Source organism: Moschus berezovskii, chromosome 23, assembly GCF_049115385.1.
Source record: "Moschus berezovskii isolate FMDL1 chromosome 23, NW_MosBer_1.0, whole genome shotgun sequence".
Taxonomy (NCBI): domain Eukaryota; kingdom Metazoa; phylum Chordata; class Mammalia; order Artiodactyla; family Moschidae; genus Moschus; species Moschus berezovskii.
The window spans coordinates 42,084,300-42,104,534 of NC_142482.1; the positions used below are offsets into that span (position 1 = coordinate 42,084,300).

At 38.3% G+C, this 20,235-nt stretch overlaps 1 protein-coding gene and 1 pseudogene across 2 annotated transcripts; one reads left to right on the plus strand and one right to left on the minus strand.

Annotated features, from left to right (window-relative positions):
* The first annotated feature begins 5,440 nt into the window (after nt 1-5,440).
* Nucleotides 5,441-6,645, plus strand: LOC129543852 (olfactory receptor 2B8-like; annotated as a pseudogene).
* A 7,527-nt stretch (nt 6,646-14,172) lies between these two features.
* On the minus strand, nt 14,173-17,490 carry LOC129543255 (olfactory receptor 2W3-like). 2 transcript variants are annotated; one of them, XM_088831479.1, is made up of 2 exons: nt 17,473-17,490; nt 14,173-15,081 (listed from the first exon to the last, which is right to left on the minus strand). In XM_088831479.1, the coding sequence occupies exons 1-2, from the start codon at nt 17,488-17,490 to the stop codon at nt 14,173-14,175; spliced, it is 927 nt and encodes a 308-aa protein (XP_088687605.1). The 2 variants fall into 2 exon arrangements, with proteins under 2 accessions (XP_088687605.1, XP_055262289.2); XM_055406314.2 differs by lacking the exon at nt 17,473-17,490 and having other exon boundaries at nt 14,173-15,093.
* Between the last annotated feature and the right edge of the window lie 2,745 nt (nt 17,491-20,235).

Sequence of the window (20,235 nt, forward strand, 5' to 3'; positions counted from 1 at the left end):
CTGATGCTAAAGCTGAAACTGCAATACTTTGGCCACCTCATGCGACGAGTTGACTCACTGGAAAAGACTCTGATGCTGGGAAAGGTTGGGGGCGGGAGGAGAAGGGGACGGCAGAGAATGAGATGGCTGGATGGCATCACCGACTCTGTGGACATGAGTTTGAGTGTACTCCGGGAGTTGGTGATGGACAGGGAAGCCTGGCGTGCTGTGATTCATGGGGTCGCGGAGAGTCGGACACTACTGAGCGACTGAACTGAACTGAACTGAGTAGTTTTTAACCTCTTAATCCACTTCCCTTGTCTTGCCCTTTCCCGTCTCCCTTTCCCCACTGGTAATCTCTAGTTTGTTCTTTGTATCTTTAAGTCTGTTTTGCTTTGTTATATTCATTTGTTTGTTTTAGCTTTTAGATTTCACATATAAGTAAAAACATACAGTATTTGTCTTTCTTTGTCTGACTTTGCTAAGCATAATACTCTCCAGGTTTGTCCATATTGTAAATGGCAAAGTTTTCATTCTTTTTCATGGCTGAGTAATATTCCATTGTACCCATCTATCTATATAAATATATACCACATCTCCTTTATCCATTCATCTACTGATGTATACTTCCATAGGTTGTTTCTATATCTTGGCAGTTGAAAATAATGCTGCTATGAAAATTGGAGGGTTTTACCTTTTGTCAGCTGCCTTCTTGATATGATACTGTTCAAATAAATTATTATTTTATTATACTGTGGTATTATATTAGTGTTTTCCCTGGATGAGTTAGCATTTTACTTTTTCCCTCCTTTACTCTGCTAAATACTTCTTTATTAGGTACATTAAAAATAATTTGCCAGCAGTACATTTCATATGACTATATTATATTTGTAAATGTGTTCATAAGACTGAACCATGATTTTTTAAATTTGCTGTTCTGCACAGGTGTGAATCAGAGGGATGTAGAACGTCATTGTACATGTACACTGTATATGGTGCTTTTATTCTCATACTTTTATGATTAATTTTATTATGAAATTTTGGGGCCCAGATTTTTTTGTGGATACCATTGATCACATCATTATAAAAGTCAAAGAAAGTATAAAATGCTGCATCCTCTATACCACATGTACTGCCTTTGAGTTTTAATATATTCATTTGCTTGATGATAAGGTAATAGCTATTTAAAAGCACAAACTTAGATATTAAAAGGACTTGGGTTTCTATTAAAATGGGAATTTTATGATCTTGGCTAAGTTAGTTAACTACTTTAACCTATTTCTTCATATGTAAAAGGGAAATGGTAAATTTCAATTTTTTGGAGTCGGGATTATGCTTGTAAAGGTTTTAGAACATAAAAGTAATACCAGTTATTATAAATATTGTTAATTGATATGTAGGTAGCATATCTGTCCAGCATTCAACCTTTGGATGCTTTATTTTTCAAACTTTAAATGTGAACATGTTTTTTTTTTTTACTAATTAAAGATCATTTTTGCAAGATATGCGTGTATTCTTCCATACTGTTGTCAGGTGATTGAGTGTGAAGTTAAATTAGTTCAAGCCTTCTTACATATGAAGTATTAAATTTCTGTTTTGTGTGCTTTTATATTTCAAACCTTATGATATTTTGGTTGTTTGCTTTCCTTGCAACTAAATTATGGGACAAGGAAGATATTTATGGTAGTGATGGAAGAATATTTCCCAGTGGCCTTTCTATCACTGACTCTTCTTTTGTTTGCCCTTTAATTTTCCCTTATTCAGATTTTATTAGCATTTATTTTATGCTAATTTTGTACCAATTTATTTAACACATCAATAGGTTCTACACTCAAACCTGATTCAAATTTTTAAAATTTTGGAAGAATTAAAAATTTACTTTATGTCTAACAATTTGAACATGATAGAACTGAATTATTTATTTTCTAATGCCACTTGGGGTAGTGTATAACCATGCTAATGCAAGGACTTCCCTTGTGGCTCAGCTGGTAAAGAATCTGTTTGCAATACAGAAGACCTGGGTTCAACTCCTGGGTTGGGAAGATCCCCTGGAGGAGGGAAAGGCTACCCACTCCAGTATTCTGGCCTGGAGAATTCTATGGACTGTATAGTCCATGGGGTCGCAAAGAGTTGGACACGACTGAGTGACTTTCACTTCACTTCATGCTTATGCAAATACTAAATAGTTGGAGGGAAATGATAATCAACTAACCTTAGGAATGGCAATGTGCTGGGTTTAGTATAACTGATGCTTCAAGGTTGCAAATATAAATCAACCTATCATAGATGGAGGTGCTTAGATTTTTATAATACCATAATATCCTTTTCTTTATGCCATTCCTTATATTAGTTTTTGTTTTATACTCTATCTTTGACCTGTCATTGCACTGACAATGTATCTGTCTTTATGTATTTAATTATTTACCATAGGGAGCAAAGCAGAGTATTATACTTCATACACAGATTACACAATTAGGTAGCCTTAAAAATGTTTATCTTGATTAAAATGTTGGAAGTGAATAATCCTACCTCCTTTAGGAAATCCATGCACTCTGGTTACTGGTACTTTGTGAAAATGAAATCAACAGAAAGAAGAAGTAAGTGTTAGTAACATCAATGAAATTTTAGAGTTCTTATTAAATTGGTGTAGTAATTTTACTTATCTTGAGGGCATGAGTTAAGCATTGTAATTATTGTAATTGAATGGTCATATTTTTAGCCTCTATTTATTTGTTTTCCTACCATACCAAGACCAAGGTAGCATTCACAAATATGTTAAAAGAGTAGAGAAGCAATTCTGCCAAAAGCTTTATGTGCAGCATTGCTTCTCTACTGTATATTCTTATAGTACTTTAAATCCTATTAAACTTGATCTGAAAAAGACCTTTTTTTTCTTTTCTTTTTTTTTTAAATTTTTTATTGGAGGCTAATCATGTATGGATGTGAGAGCTGGACTGTGAAGAAAGCTGATCGCTGAAGAATTGATGCTTTTGAACTGTGGTGTTGGAGAAGACTCTTGAGAGTCCCTTGTACCGCAAGGAGATCCAACCAGTCCATTCTAAGGGAGATCGATCCTGGGTGTTCATTGGAAGGACTGATGCTAAAGCTGAAACTGCAATACTTTGGCCACCTCATGCGACGAGTTGACTCACTGGAAAAGACTCTGATGCTGGGAAAGGTTGAGGGCGGGAGGAGAAGGGGGCGACCGAGAATGAGATGGCTGGATGGCATCGCCGACTCTGTGGACATGAGTCTGCATGAACTCCGGGATTTGGTGATGGACAGGGAGACCTGGCCTGCTGTGATTCATGGGGTCACGGAGAGTCGGACATGACTGAGCAACTGAACTGAACTGAATTACTTTACAATATTATATTGGTTGGTTTTGCCATACATTGACATGAATCCGCCCCGGGTGTATGTGTGTTCCCCTTCTTGAACCCCCCTCCCACCTCCCTCCTCGCCTTATCCTCCCTCTGGGTCATCCCCGTGCACCAGCCCCGAGCATCCTGTATCATGCTTTGAATCTGGACTGGTGATTCGTTTCACATATGATAATATACGTGTTTCAATGCCTTTCTCCCAAATCATCCCACCCTCACCCTCTCCCACAGAGTCCCAAAGACTGTTCTATACACCTGTGTCTCTTTTGCTGTCTCGTATACAGGGTTATCATTACCATTTTTCTAAATTCCATGTATATGTGTTAGTATACTGTATTGGTGTTTTTATTTCTGGCTTACTTCACTCTGTATAATAGGCTCCAGTTTCATCCACCTCATTAGTATTAGTCGCTCAGTCGTGTCCAACTTTTTGTGACCCCATGGACTGTAGCCCGCCAGGCTCCTCTGTCCATGGGATTCTCTAGCAAAAATACTGGAGTGGGTTGCCATTTCCTCCTCCAGGGGACCTTCCCAACTGTACAAAAAGGAGACTTCATTAATGTGCGTTAGAGGATACCCCAGGTTAACCTGTTATAGAAAACTGTCTCTTGAGTCTTCAAATTCTGTACCAATTCTATACCTCTGGTTGGCCGATTGCTTGTTTCTTTATTTAGGTTTTAAGGTGAATGACCTGGGGCTATCTGTTTTCATCAAACTGACTGCAAATCTAAAGGCACAGTTGAAATGTCTATTTTTCTTGCTATCCTCAGAAGAGATTGCTGCAAATCTACTCTATGATTCTCATTCTTTTCAGCTTACAATACAAATAGCTTATTATTTTTTGCAACCTATGTCTTATAATAAAGCAGTGCTGAAAAATTAAATAGAAGAAAGTTCAAAAGGCTACAAAAATGATTTGCTGGTGATGATTTTTAAGCTTGATTCTAAATAGATTTATGAAGAATGGCACTTGGAAAGACGTGATTCAAATTTTGCTGTTTAAGGTATCTGGAAATTATAGGCTCACTCTCCCTAAAATTTCAAAAAGTATAGCGCTTAGGCTCTTAAAGGTATAGCAGTGATAAAAGCTTTCATAGTCATTTCTAAAAAGCAACACTTCATAGTTTTCTGTCTCCAATGGTTCTCTAATATACTTGTAGAAGGAAGGCAACAGAAAACCAAGAATAAAAATAGCTGAGCTCTCCACAGTTGGGGTTCCTGCTTACTTGCTCTGTTCAAAGAAAAGAGGAGACACCATCTTGCAACAGAGGCTTCATAGACAACTGGGCTTCTCCAGTGAACAGAGGCTTCATAGACAACTGGGCTTCTCCAGTGACAGCTGGCATTTGATGCCCCATATCTCTTGGGTCTTCTTGTTGCCAGTGGTCGGCCTGGCGATGGTGGTGAAATGGGAGCAATTAATCTGTAGATGAGGGAGGGCTTCCTTTAACAGTTGAAGGGTACCGTCTGGCATGATGCCAAAGACTTGTAGTGTTTTTAATGTGGGAATCTCTCCAAGTTCAAGTAAAGTTTCAGATATTATGTCATAGCTCATTAGAACTGATTCAAATGTATTATTTTTAATGGCTGAGTAATACTCCATTGTGTAAATGTACCAAAGCTTTCTTATCCATTAGTCTCTATGATGGATGGAAGCACAAGGTCTACTATTTGATTTTTCTTATATTAAACATCAATATCATTATTTTTGGTTATGTAGAATTAAGTTGATATGCCATGCCATGCCATGCCATGCTAAGTCATTTTAGTCATTTCCTCCTCCAAGGGATCTTCCCAACCTAGGGAGTGAACCTTGATCTCTTGTCTCCTGCATTGGCAGATGGGTTCTTTATCACTATGCCACCTGGGAAGCCCCAAATTGGTATAATATATGTCGATTTCAGTGAATACATCATCTAACCAGATAGTTGCATATAAAATCCCATGGCCCTGTCTTTTAACATGATAGATTTACCACCTCCCTTGGCCCTCCCCCTTTTGGAAGATACTTTAAAAAATTTTAAATGCTTTGTCTTGACAGGAGCCATGTGCTAACAAAGGATGGAACAGAAAACTGGATGGAACAGAAAAATGGAAATTTTTTCACTGGGTTTATCCTACTGGGCTTCTCTGACAGATCTCAACTGGAACAAATTCTCTTTGTGGTCCTTCTGATCTTCTACATCTTCACTTTTCTGGGAAACACAACCATCATTCCATTGTCCTACTTGGACCCATGTCTTCACACCCCTATGTACTTTTTCCTTTCTAGCCTGAGCTTTCTGGATCTGCGCTCCACCATCAACATTGTTCCCCAGTTCCTGGTTAATCTCAGTAGAGCAGACAAATCCATCTCCTTTGGTGGCTATGTAGCTCATTTCTTCATCTATCTGGGATTGAGATGCACAGAATGCTTTCTGTTAGTATTCATGGCATTTGACCGCTATGAAGCTTTTTGCAGGGCCCTTCTCTACACAGTAATCATGCAGCCCCATCTGTGTGCCCTGATGGCTTCTGCTTCATGGATCATTGGTTTTGCCAACTCCTTATTGCAGACAGTGCTTGTCTTCCTTTTACCTCGTTGTGGGAGAAATAAATTAGCCCACTTCCTTTGTGAGATCCTCCTTTACTCAAACTTGCCTGTGTTGACACTACTGTGAATGTGCATGAGATCTTCTTTGCCAGTGTCATCATTCTTATCATGCTGCTGCTAAGTCACTTCAGTCGTGTCCGACTCTGTGTGACCCCATAGACGGAAGCCCACCAGGCTCCCCCGTCCCTGGGACCCTCCAGGCAAGAACACTGGAGTGGGTTGCCATTTCCTTCTCCAATGTGTGAAAGTGAAAAGTGAAAGTGAAGTCGCTCAGTCGCGTCCGACCCCTAGCGACCCCACGGACTGCAGCCCACCAGGCTCCTCCATCCATGGGATTTTCTAGGCAATAGTACTGGAGTGGCTTGCCATTCTTATCATACCTGTTGCCTTAATCATGTTCTCCTATGGTCGGGTTGTCAGGGTGGTCTTAAGAATCAAGTCCACTACAGGGCAGAGAAGAGGGTTTGGCACATGTGGATCCCACCTCACGGTGGTCTCCCTGTTCTTTGGCACAGCCATCAATGTGTATCTTCATCCCAGCCGCAGTGATTCCCAGGATCAGGACAAGTTCATGTCTCTCTTCTATACTGTCATTATCCCCATGACCAACCCCCTCATATGTACATTGAGGAACAGGGATGTGAAGGGAGGATGAAAAAGGTACTTTGGAAGGACTCTGACTCCAGATGATGGCTGAGAAGGACAGTTTAATGGAAGCAATTGAACATCAGAGCTCTTTAGATATATGTGTGTGTCCCCCAAGAGTCATCTAAAATTTCCTCTGATAACTCTGAGGGAATTTCTTTACTTCAGTGTGGTGCATTGGTGTTCAGTCATATCCAACTCTCTGACCCCATGAGATGTAGGACGCTAGGCTCCATGAAATTTGCCAGATAAGAATACCGGGGTGGCTTATCATTTCCTTCTCCAGGGTATCTTGCCAACCCAGGGACTGAGCCCATGTCTCCTGTATTGGCAGGTGGATTCTTTATCACTGAATTACCAGGGAAGCCCTTTTTCATTTCATTCTTTTACAAAAATGAGTGCTCCAAACCTGGTTAATGGATTCATTCCAAACTCCAGAGATGATGATTCACTGTTCCTGGAGAATTTACATTAAAAAAAAAATTTAAGCAGTTTGAATTAATACAGAATATCTCATCCCAAAATATACCTAAAGAACATAGAAAATATTTTGAGCTGAAATCAACTAAGAAGCAGTAAATGCTGAAAAAGCTCACCATTTTCTGCCTAAAGCAGTACACATTCTCCTTTTCATATAAACTTTCATCAACCCAGAGATGGCACCAGAGGAATCTACAAACAAACCTTGTTAAACTAACTCTTATTCCTATTAAGGAAAATAAGTACTACCTAGCTATAGTTGGGCCACCTCTAGTCCAGACCCCTTTGTCTTGTCAATTCTTCATAAATATATTGGTTCTTTGTCTAAAAGGTGTATCAGCTTACTGGTTTGCCCTTCTTGGGTTTTTCATTCTCGTGTGAAAGCTCCTATGAACATGTAAAAGTTCAATAAGATTTGTATGCTTTTCTCCTGTTTATCTGTCTTTGTCAGTTTAATTTTCAGACCCAGCCAGGACCCTAAGATGGCGGAGGAAAAATTTTTCCTTCCCTACAGGCTGCACTGGTTTTTATTATTTGCAACCCTATTTGAGAACATTATCCCATTTCTACTTGCAAAGAGATATGTAAGAACATACTATGAAGTACAGCAAAAATAAAAGCATGAAACCATTATAAAAATAAAAAATAAAGCCAATATAAAAATAAAAGCAAGAAACCAATAAAAGCACTGTAAGGAATACTAGTATTTTAGCGTTTTCTGACAATTGCTAAAGAGATATCACTTTTTCTTGCATTTTGATTGTAGCTTTATTATAAAGTTCATGGGTTGAATGCATTAGCTTTTTCAGAGAAATAGGTGGCGGCAGCTGTGAAAAAACGTTTAGGCTCAAAGAAAAACTTTCTAACACCAATCCTGATAGAGCCATCCAGAAATTAGGCCCAACTGTGATTTCACTAGTGTGGCAGCCATATTATGTAACATCTATTTTGGAGGAGGCTGTAGACAGGAAGCACTGAGTGAAGGGTGTGACTCACTGCTGCCAGTGACAGCGGCAGCCACTAGCTGTAATAACACCAGATAGTACTTACATATAGTTTTGCATATAGCCTGAAAAATGCTGATGTGAGGCATGGGAGTTGGTCATTTTAACCTTCTTCCTTTTTAAAAATGACCTTTAAGAACATTATCATGTCTGAACTGAATAGTACATGACCTAAGTTCTATTTCATATTCTACACATTTCACTGACAGTAATTCAGCAAAATTTCAAACAGTAAAATATATTTAGATTACTGTCCTCATACCATTTTACAAATTCTTTGATTCAGGCATCAGTTGGTTGAGGCCTTTGTATCTTACATCTAGTAAAGGCCCCATATATATTCTAAAAATATGAAAAATAGTCCCTTATTTCCATGAATCCCCATGTTCTGCAGATGCTTACTCAAATAAATTTACCGGAAAAAATTTAGAGAATAATGTACATATTAATTTTGAAAGATTCTGTTCACCTAAGCTTTACAAGCAGCCATCTCCCTATGAAATACTCTTACAATTCTGAATTATGAATAATAAATATAAACATCTTAGAAAAATTTAATCTGACATTCTAGCCCTTAGATCCCTGATCAAGCTCAGTTTGTAGTGTGTACTACAACATGCTACATTTTGACTTATACTTGGATTTGCGGAGAGTCGGACACGACTGAGCGACTGAACTGAACTGAACTGAACTGAACTTGATAACATTAAAAATATATTATGGGCTTCCCTGGTGGCTCAGATGGTAAAGAATCTGCAGTGCAGGAGACCAGGTTTGATCCCTGGGTTGAGAAGATCCCCTGGAGAAGGGAATGGCTACCCACTCCGATATTATGGAGAATTCCACGGGATGAGGAGCCTAGAGGTTACAGTCCATAAGGTTGAGAAGATTTTATTCCCCTAAGCTTCACAAACAACTATCTCCCTATGAAATAAACTCTTGCAGTTCTAAAATCTGAATAATAAATATAAACATCTTAGAAAAATTTAATCTAACATTCTAGCCCCTTAGATCTCTGATCAAGTTCAGTTTGTAGTGTACGCTGCAACATGCTACATTTTGACTTGTACTTGGATTTAATAACATAAATAATATATGTTAATGTGTTATTGCACACACATAAATACATATATTCACATTTACAAAGCATGCATTCCACATGCAGTCTCTTGTAGGTCAATCTCTTAACTCTTTCTGAAGATGATTAGTAGAAGAATATATGTTTCCTTTAGCTCTACATTACTTAGAAGTTTTGCCTGGAGAATCCCAGGGAGGGGGGAGCCTGGTGGGCTTCTGTGTATGGGGTCACACAGAGTCGGACACGACTGAAGTGACGCAGCAGCAGCAGACTTGTTAGGGAATTATAGGTAGAGGGCTTATGTTATGGTAAAGAAAATGAGTTTTTTGGTATTTATTTACTTTTTTGACATTTATGGGAATTGATCACATAAGAAGCTATTGGACAAGTTAACTTTCGCATTCCTTGAGATCTATAGGCTTTGCTTCCTAAAAAGAACATTGATATTTGGTTGTAATCCATAGTGCTGAAGTGTTAACAACCCTGACACAAGACTTGAAAACAAAGGTCTTTATTTCCTCTAGTAGAATCAGGAGCAGGTGATGAATGTAGTGGAACATATGAGCTTTTCATTGTTTCTCCAGGAGAAAAAAAGTATGGATTAAAACTGTTTGATGTGTACGTTTAGAAAATCAGTTATGACTTAAATGTGAATGCAATTCAGATTTTTCCACAAAAGCTTGACATTTTATATTATATTAGAATAGGCAGTGACTTTCCCCTTAGAAATTTATGAGTAATATGTCTGAAAGCTGCTTTGGATCACAGTCTATTTTTCATTTTCCGACTTGGATGTCTTATAAGTCAATGCTAACAGATATGCAGATGACACTACCCTTATGGGAGAAAGTGAAGAGGAACTAAAAAGTCTCTTGAGGAAAGTGAAAGAGGAGAGTGAAAAGGTTGGCTTGAAGCTCAACATTCAGAAAACAAAGATCATGGCATCTGGTCCCATCACTTCATGGGAAATAGATGGAAAAAGAGTGGAAACAGTGTCAGACTTTATTTTTTTGGGCTCCAAAATCACTGCAGATGCTGATTGCAGCCAGGAAATTAAAAGATGCTTACTCCTTGGAAGGAAAGTTATTACCAACCTTGATAGTTTATTAAAAAGCAGAGACATTACTTTGCCAACCAAGGTCCGTATAGTCAAGGCTATGGTTTTTCCCGTGGTCATGTATGGATGTGAGAGTTGGACTGTGAAGAAAGCTGATCGCCGAAGAATTGATGCTTTTGAACTGTAGTGTTGGAGAAGACTCTTGAGAGTCCCTTGTACCTCAAGGAGATCCAACCAGTCCATTCTAAAGGAGATCGATCCTGGGTGTTCATTGGAAGGACTGATGCTAAAGCTGAAACTGCAATACTTTGGCCACCTCATGCGACGAGTTGACTCACTGGAAAAGACTCTGATGCTGGGAAAGGTTGGGGGCGGGAGGAGAAGGGGACGGCAGAGAATGAGATGGCTGGATGGCATCACCGACTCTGTGGACATAAGTTTGAGTGAACTCCGGGAGTTGGTGATGGACAGGGAGGCCTGGCGTGCTGTGATTCATAGGGTCGCGGAGAGTCGGACACGACTGAGCGACTGAACTGAACTGATATCCTTACATATAATACAATTTCTATGATTTCTGAAATAAGTACAAAATACACACAAGTGAATGTTGGGCCATAGTTTATTCCTGCAAGTCACACTGAAAAGAAAAAATAGTTAACGTGGAGGTGGTAGGTGTATGCTTTTGTTAGAATCTTACAACACTAAAGTTCCCCATGGAACAAGTTGTTGTTGTTCAGTCTCTAAGTCGTGTCTGACTCTTTGTGACCCAATAGACCGCAGCATGCCAGTCCATGTCCTTCATTATCTGCTGGAGTCTGCTGAAACTCACGTCCAATGAGTCAGTGATGTTATCCAACCGTCTCATCCTCTGTCACCCGCTTCTCCTCCTGCCTTCAATCTTTCCCAGCATCAGAGTCTTTTCCAACAAGTCAGCTCTTCGCATCACGTGGCCAAAATATTGGAGCTTCAGTATCAGTCCTTCCAATGAATATTCAGGGTTGATTTCCTCTAGGAGTGACTGGTTTGATCTCCTTGCTGTCCAAGGGACTCTCAAGAGTCTTCTCCAGCACCACAATTTGAAAGTATCAATTCTTTGTCTCCTCAGCCTTCTTCTTTCTTCTTTGTGGTCTAACTCTCACATCTGTACATGAATACTGGAAAAAACATACCTTTGACTATGTGTATCTTTGTCGTCAAAGTGATGTCTCTGCTCTTAGTCTACTGTCTAGGTTTGTCATAGCTTTTCTTCCAAGGAGCAAGCATATTTTAGTTTTGTGGCTTCAGTCACCATCCACAGTGGAACAAATTATACTTTCTATTGTCATAATAAACACACATAAATTTTTTGAAATTTTAAAGTGCCATTCTTCCAGGTCCTGAATTGAGCAATATAATAAGCAAAAAAAAAAAAAATGTAGAAATTGAAGAAATTTAAAGTATTACCACATATCTTGGAAAGATGGCAGTATCAGCAGTGGCATGATTTTTTTCCTTACCTCTCTCCTTTACTTCCTTCTTTTCCACTTCTTTTCTTGCTTCCTTCTTTCTTCCCCCCCCCTTCCTTTTTCCATTTTTTATTTTCACTTTTATTGAGGTATAATTGATGTACAGTAACCTCACATGTTTAAAAAGTATAATTTAATGTTTTGATATATATATATATGTTTTCATCAATGCCATTTAAAACGTTGAAGAAAGTCATTTGTATTACTAGTTTGCTGAGAATTTTTGTCAGGATCAGATGTTGAATATTATCAAATGTTTTTTCTGCATCTATTCAGATGATCACATGGTTTTTCTTTTTTTAGTTTGTTAATATGGTGAAATACATTGATTGATTTTCAGGTCAGATAAGGCACACATTCAGACTGGTATAGACATAGACTACTCTGACTGATTTTCAACTGTTAACTGCATTCCTGGAATAAGCCCTATCTGATTATATTTTCATTTATATATCAATTATTGGATTCTGCTTGTTAAAACTTTGCTTTGAATTTTTGCATCAATGTTTATAAGGGATATTAATCTGTAGTTTTTTTTTGGACAAATTATACATCTGTGTAACAATCACTTAAATCAAGATGTAGCATGTTTATATCACCCTAAAAAATTCCTTCATGTTCCCACCTTGTCAAAATCCCCAAAGAAAATCACTGCTCTGTTTTCCATTATCTTAGTTTAGTCTTTGACTACCTGGAAGTTCATATAATTAGAATCATATGGTATCCATGCTTTTGTTTTTGACTTTCCATGCAATAGAAAATTTTGAGGTCCATCCATAGACCTCATGGATCAATAGATTGTTCATTTTCCTTGATGAATGGAACTACATTTGGTCACTTATCACATTTTATCTATTGTTTTTCATTGTAGATTTTTGCATTGTTTTTGGTTTTGTGCTGTAATGAACAAAACCTCTGTGAGATTTCTCTCATACAAATCTTTTTTATGGACATTTGTTTTCATTTCTCTGAGGAAAATACACAAGAGTGTAAATACTCAATCATAGAGGATATGTGCTTAATTTTATTAAAAAGATAGCCAAACACTTTCCCAGAATAGTTAAATCACTCAATACTTCACGAGCAACATATGAGGGTACCAGTTGCTCTGCATCTTTACTAATATTTGGTATTTTATGTTTTAATTTAGTTATTTTAATGATTATAAAGTGGCATCTTGTGGTTTTCATTTTCATGAAGATGAAAATAACGAGCACCTTATCATGTGTCTTTTGCCTTGCATACATCTTACTTTGTGAAAAGTCTGGTTTTAGCTTTTTGCCCACTTTTCACTCAGTTGTTTGTCTTTTCATTATTTGTACACATTCTTGATATATTCTGGATACAAGTCTTTATATATATTGATTCATGGTTTTAATGATTGATGGGGTTGCAAAGAGTCGGACATGACTGAGCGAATGAACTGATTGTTTTATTGGATTTCAGTTAGATGTGGACAACTGAAAAGAAAAAGAAAAGATGATTTGAAGTGTCAAACATAAGATATTTTGAAAATTAAGTTTTACCTGAATTTACCTATTATATAATCAGGATCATATTTGGCCTTTATAGTACATATTTCCAAATTCCATCCCTGGAGGTTTTTATTGGGTTGGTAGAAATGTTTAAATAAATTAAAAATTTTCACTTTCAGTTCAGTCACTCAGTCGTGTTCGACTCTTTGCGACCACGTGAATCACAGCACGCCAGGCCTCCCTGTCCATCACCAACTCTTGGAGTTCACTCAAACTCATGTCCATCGAGTCGGTGATACCATCCAGCCATCTCATTCTCTGTCATCCCCTTCTCCTCCTGCCCCCAATCCCTACCAGCATCAGGGTCTTTTCAGATGAGTCAACTCTTCCCATGAGGTGGCCAAAGTATTGCAGTTTCAGCTTTAGCATTAGTCCTTCCAATGAACACCCAGGACTGATCTCCTTTAGAATGGACTGGTTGGATCTCCTTGCAGTCCAAGGGACTCTCAAGAGTCTTCTCCAGCACCACAGTTCAAAAGCATCAATTCTTCAGCGATCAGCTTTCTTCACAGTCCAACTCTCACATCCATACATGACCACGGGAAAAACCACAGCCTTGACTAGATGGACCTTTGTTGGAAAAGTAATGTCTGTGCTTTTTAATATGCTCTCTAGGTTGGTCATAACTTTCCTTCCAAGAAGTAAGCGTCTTTTAATTTCATGGCTGCAATCAGCATCCGCAGTGATTTTGGAGCCTAAAAAAATAAAGTCTGACACTGTTTCCACTGTTTCCCCATCTATTTCCCATGAAGTGATGGGACCAGATGCCGTGATCTTTGTTTTCTGAATGTTGAGCTTCAAGCCAACCTTTTCACTCTCCTCTTTCACTTTCCTCAAGAGGCTTTTTAGTTTCTCTTCACTTATTTCTATTAACTGAGTAAAAGAAGCAACCATAAAACTAGTCACTGTCACCTTACTTTCTAGACACAAGTCTCCTGAGTGCACCCTTTACATCCTTATTTCTCAGTGTATAGATAACAGGGTTCAACATGGGAGTCACCAAGTTGTAGAAGAGGGTAAGGAATTTCCCTTGGTCCTGAGATGAATTATTTCCTGGTTGCATATACATGTAGATAATATTCCCATAAAACAAGGAGACTACAGTGAGATGGGACCCACATGTGTTGAAAGCCTTCCTTCTTCCTGCCGCTGACTTCATCCTCAGCACTGCAAGGGCAATGTAGCTATAAGAGATGAGGATGAGCGACAGGGGCACCAGAACGATGATCACTGATAAGATGAAAACAGTGCTTTCTACAGCCACTGTATCCACACAGGCAATTTTTATCAGAGCCGGCATCTCACATAGGAAATGTTTCACCCTGCATCTCCCGCATCGTGGCAGCTTCATAGTCACTGGAGACATAACCAGGGAGTTGAGAAGCCCAACTCCCCAGGCCACAGACACCAGCTTCCAACAGAGCCGAGGGTGCATGAGGACAGAATAGTGGAGGGGCTTGCAGATCGCAGTGAAGCGGTCATAAGCCATGACAGCCAAGAGAACACATTCTGTGCCACCCAGTCCCAGGAACATGAAGAGCTGGATGGCACAACCCACATAACTGATGGTCTTGTCTGGGCCACCTAAGTTGAAGAGCAGCTGGGGGATAGAACTGGTGGTAAAGCAAAGATCTAGGAAGGACAAGTTAGTAAGGAAGAAGTACATGGGCGTGTGAAGGCTGGGGTCTAAGTGTGAAACGAGGATAATGACAGCATTGCCCACCAAAGTCACAAGGTAGAAGATGAGGACAAACACAAAAAGGATCTGCTCTAGCTTGGGTCTGTCTGAGAAACCCAACAAGATGAAGCCTTCCTGGCAACTCTGGTTGGTCATGACAGGATAATCAGTACACACCTGCAGGGAAGCAAATAGCAGTACATTATATTCTTCATGAAGCAGGCTAAGGAATTCACAGAGAGAGGCGGGTCATATCAAGTAATTATTTAAAATAATTACCTAAAATTTCAATATTCCATGTAGATACAGATTATGTATTTTAGGAATACTATCTTTTGTTTATTCTCTTTCTTTTGAATCCCCCCAGTTACAATTATTGTGGAATATTAGGAAAACACATATACATGAAGGATAGGAAAAGATTATCCACATCCCAGAAACACCCACACTGTTCAGTTCAGTTCAGTTCAGTTCAGTCGCTCAGTCGTGGCCGACTCTCCGCGACCCCATGAATCACAGCACGCCAGGCCTCCCTGTCCATCACCAACTCCCGGAGTACACTCAAACTCATGTCCACAGAGTCGGTGATGCCATCCAGCCATCTCATTCTCCGTCGTCCCCTTCTCCTCCCGCCCCCAACCTTTCCCAGCATCAGAGTCTTTTCCAGTGAGTCAACTCGTCGCATGAGGTGGCCAAAGTATTGCAGTTTCAGCTTTAGCATCAGTCCCTCCAATGAACATCCAGGACTGATCTCCTTTAGAATGGACTGGTTGGATCTCCTTGCAGTCCAAGGGACTCTCAAGAGTCTTCTCCAACACCACAGTTCAAAAGCATCGATTCTTCGGCGATCAGCCTTCTTCACAGTCCAACTCTCACATCCATACATGACCACGGGAAAAACCATTGCCTTGACTAGACGGACCTTGGTTGGCAAAGTAATGTCTCTGCTTTTTAATATACTATCAAGGTTGGTCATAACTTTCCTTCCAAGGAGCAAGCGTCTTTTAATTTCATGGCTGCAATCAGCATCTGCAGTGATTTTGGAGCCCAAAAAAACAAAGTCTGACACTGTTTCCACTGTTTTTCCATCTATTTCCCATGAAGTGATGGGACCAGATGCCATGATCTTTGTTTTCTGAATGTTGAGCTTCAAGCCAACCTTTTCACTCTCCTCTTTCACTTTCATCAAGAGGCTTTTGAGTTCCTCTTCACTTTCTGCCATAAGGGTAGTGTCATCTGCATATCTGAGGTTATTGATATTTCTCCCAGCAATCATGATTCCAGCTTGTGCTTCTTCCAGCCCAGCGTTCCTCATGATGTACTCTATACTGATTTATTTCTTTTCATTCGAGTATATGTAATTTATGGCATATATAAATTTATGGCATATTTCTGCCCTTATGGCAGAAAGTGAAGAGGAACTAAAAAGCCTCTTGATGAAAGTGAAAGAGGAGAGTGAAAAAGTTGGCTTGAAGCTCAACATTCAGAAAACAAAGATCATGGCATCTGGTCCCATCACTTCATGGGAAATAGATGGGGAAACAGTGTCAGACTTTATTTTTTTAGGCTCCAAAATCACTGTAGATGCTGATTGCAGCCATGAAATTAAAAAGATGCTTACTCCTTGGAAGGAAAGTTATGACCGACCTAGATAGTATTAAAAGGCAGAGACATTACTTTGCCAACAAAGGGCCGTCTAGTCAAGGCTATGGTTTTTCCCGTGGTCATGTATGGATGTGAGAGTTGGACTATGAAGAAAGCTGAGCACCGAAGAATTGATGCTTTTGAACTGTGGTGTTGGAGAAGACTCTTGAGAGTCCCTTGGACAGCAAGGAGATCCAACCAGTTCATTCTAAAGGAGATCAATCCTGGGTGTTCATTAGAAGGACTGATGCTAAAGCTGAAACTCATACTTTGGCCACCTCATGGGAAGAGTTGACTCATCTGAAAAGACCCTGATGCTGGTAGGGATTGGGGGCAGGAGGAGAAGGGGACGACAGAGAATGAGATGGCTGGATGGTATCACCGACTCAATGGACATGAGTTTGAGTGAACTCCGAGAGTTGGTGATGGACAGGGAGGGCTGGTGTGCTACGATTCATGTGGTCACAAAGAGTCGAACAGGACTGAGAGACTGAACTGAACTGAATTTAACAAAATCTAAATAATAGTGTTTATAAATTTTATATTCTACATTTCCTTTCATAATTTTACATTGTGAAAATTTGCTTTGGTTTTAAAGTTCTACAAAAATAATCATTAATGTCTATATAATCTTCTGTAGCTGTGTCATCATTTCTCCAATCATTGCTCTATAGTTAATTGTTAACAATATTTCCAATATTTTAAAGGTCTTCATAGAGAGATTATAGAAGTACCTGTTTTACTGAACTCTAAAAACAGCTTGTTTTTCCTTAAATCTTTGGCAGTTGTTTGGTGTGCGTGTGTTCATGCTTAGTCATGTCTGACTCTTTGTGACCCCATGGACTGTAGCTGGCCAGGCTCCTCTGTCTATGGAATTTTCCAGGCAAGAACACTGGAGTGGGTTGCCATTTCCTTCTCCGCAGGACCTTCCTGACCCAGGTGCGTCTCTTGAATTGGCAGGTGGATTCTTTTTGTTTGGTCCCTGTCCATACCCCTTAATCTCAAATTGTTTAAATTGGGTGATATTAGCTATGAGGTTGATTAATTTTTGATGCTTATTAGCCTTCTGAAGTTGGGAAAATGTTTGTCACTGAGCTAGTATGTCATATCATAGAAAATTCTATCACTAAAACTTGAAAGTGATGTTTTACTAAACAATGAAAATAGGAGTAAAATTTGTTCTTGTTTTTTTTTAAACTCATTGGAATTCAAGACACAACCTTTCAATTTTTATTCAAAAATTTAATCCATAACAACACATAAATTCTTTTGTAAGTGATGGGATTCTTATTTCTAATACTTTATTTTGGAATTCTTATTTTCTCTCTTTATAAATATATTCTCATGTATTTCATAAAAGTTCAGTTTTATGAAATTATGTAGTTTTCAATGAATACTGTATTTTAAAAATTCCTTTACTTTATGAATGAAGTGCATAATTATATTTTTAACTGGATATAACTGTGAGGCAGACTTATAGTTCTTTAGATTATATAAATTATAAGATATTTATCATTTTATATCAACAGAGACATATGTATAAAATTATAAAGATTATAAATGATATAAAATAGAATGATATGATTTCATTTGTATCATTTAGAAAATTATATATAAATTTTAATTCTATCATGTTGCTTTAAAAAATATGCTTTTTTATCCCCAAGAAAAGACTAATTGTCAAATAAAAAAATGCCAGATAAATCACTTTTTCATATTTAAAACCTATGGATAAATTCAAAAGTCATAAGCATGTGTTTTATAAAAACTTTTCAAGAAAAATCTCAAAATTATTTCAATTCTAGAGCCAACAATCCCCTTGATTGCATTAGTAATTAAAGAAGTAAAAGTTTTAGGTTTATTTGAATGTGACAGAAACACTTCCAAAATCAGAGAGTTTAAAATGCTCAAAGGTGATTTTATGATCTGACATATAACAGGACATTTCTCAGCACCTTAAATTAATAAATTAATAAAGATGTTTCCTGTACTCTATATCCAGAATATGGTGTTTGAGTCAAAAAACTGTCTCAATACTCTGTGTATTGGGCTATGAAATAATTTTATTATCTCATAAGGTTGATGTGAAATTACAGCTTTCAGTGCTACCTCTCCCTCAGGTGCTTAAAGAGTTTATGACTCTACCAGATACCACTTCAAATTATTACTGTAACTAGTTCTTACTATAACTAGTGATGTTCTCTGACCAAACAAGTATAAAACAAGATCTGGGAAGGATAAGAAAGAGTGAAGGAATCACATCTCCATCTCCACTTCTACACCATTATCTCATACACACTGAGCTTTTACACACCATTACACATGTTTGTGAAATGCACTGCACATCATAAACCATGTTAGATGTTTGCTATTATGATTACAAACAGAAAAAAGCAGGTCAGTGTTACACATGATCAAGAAGAGAATCTTTCCCATGCTATTTTGGGTATAAATAATAGCAGTGTTATTACTAAACAGTTTTAGTTCAAATTAATTAAAGCTGTAGAGATGGCATAAGAAGAAAACTTTAAAATTTTTAAAAATTTATTTGCCTATTTATTTATGGCTACATTGTGTCTTTGTTGCTGTGTGTGGGCATTTTCTAGTTGTGGTGAGTGGTGGCTACTCTCTAGTTGGGGCGCTTGGACTTGACATTGCAGTAGCCTCTCTTATTGTGGAACTTGAGCCCTAGGCACTAGGGCTTTAGTAGTTGTGGCACAAGGGCTTAGTTGTCCCACAGAATGTGGAATTTTTCTGGACCAGGGAATCAAACCTATGCCCCCTGTATTGCAGGGCAGATTTTCAACCACTGGACCACCAGGGAAGTCTCCTGAGAAGAAAACTTTTGACTGAAAGTTATAGTCCAAGTGATTTTAAAAGACTGCTACTAATACATAGATTGATACAACCTCAGATCAGGAATTTCAGATTATGATCTTTGGAATAAGAATTACTGAAAATATTTATATTGATAAATACATATTCAGCAAATATTTACTGAACCCTTGTTGTTTGTTAAACACTGTACTGTATATCAGATATAAAAGATTACTAAAATAAATAGCAATTTACTTCACTGATTTATAGTCTATTGGGAAAGCAGACATTCATAAAAAACTCACGCAACTAAACGTATAATGATTACCAATGATACTAAGCCCTTACACTAGCACTGTGCTATTTTCTTGGGCTGCTTTATTTAATACCCATACCTGAATTTGAAGGATTTAGGCATTAAGTAACTTACCAAGGGTACACAGCTAGGAAGTTGTGGATGTGGAATTCAGATCCAGGTTTGTTTGACTCTCAAACTGTTTCTAAACACCATGGAGCTAAAACAGAAAGATAATGTATTTACTCAATTCCCAAATATCACCATTGGATTCAGTTAAGACGGATTGAGTGCTCTGAGTCCTTTAATCATGATTTCAGTTCAGTTCAGTTCAGTCGCTCAGTTGTGTCAGACTCTTTGTGACTCCATGAGTCACAGCACACCAGGCCTCCCTGTCCATCACCAACTCCCGGAGTTCACTCAAAGTCCCAATCAAAGAAGAATGTCAAAGTCTATTCAAGATAAATCAAGTTAAGGAAATGTCACCAAAAACTCAGTCTTCTCAAACAAATTTTAAAAGCATAGTTATTAATTAGCTAAAG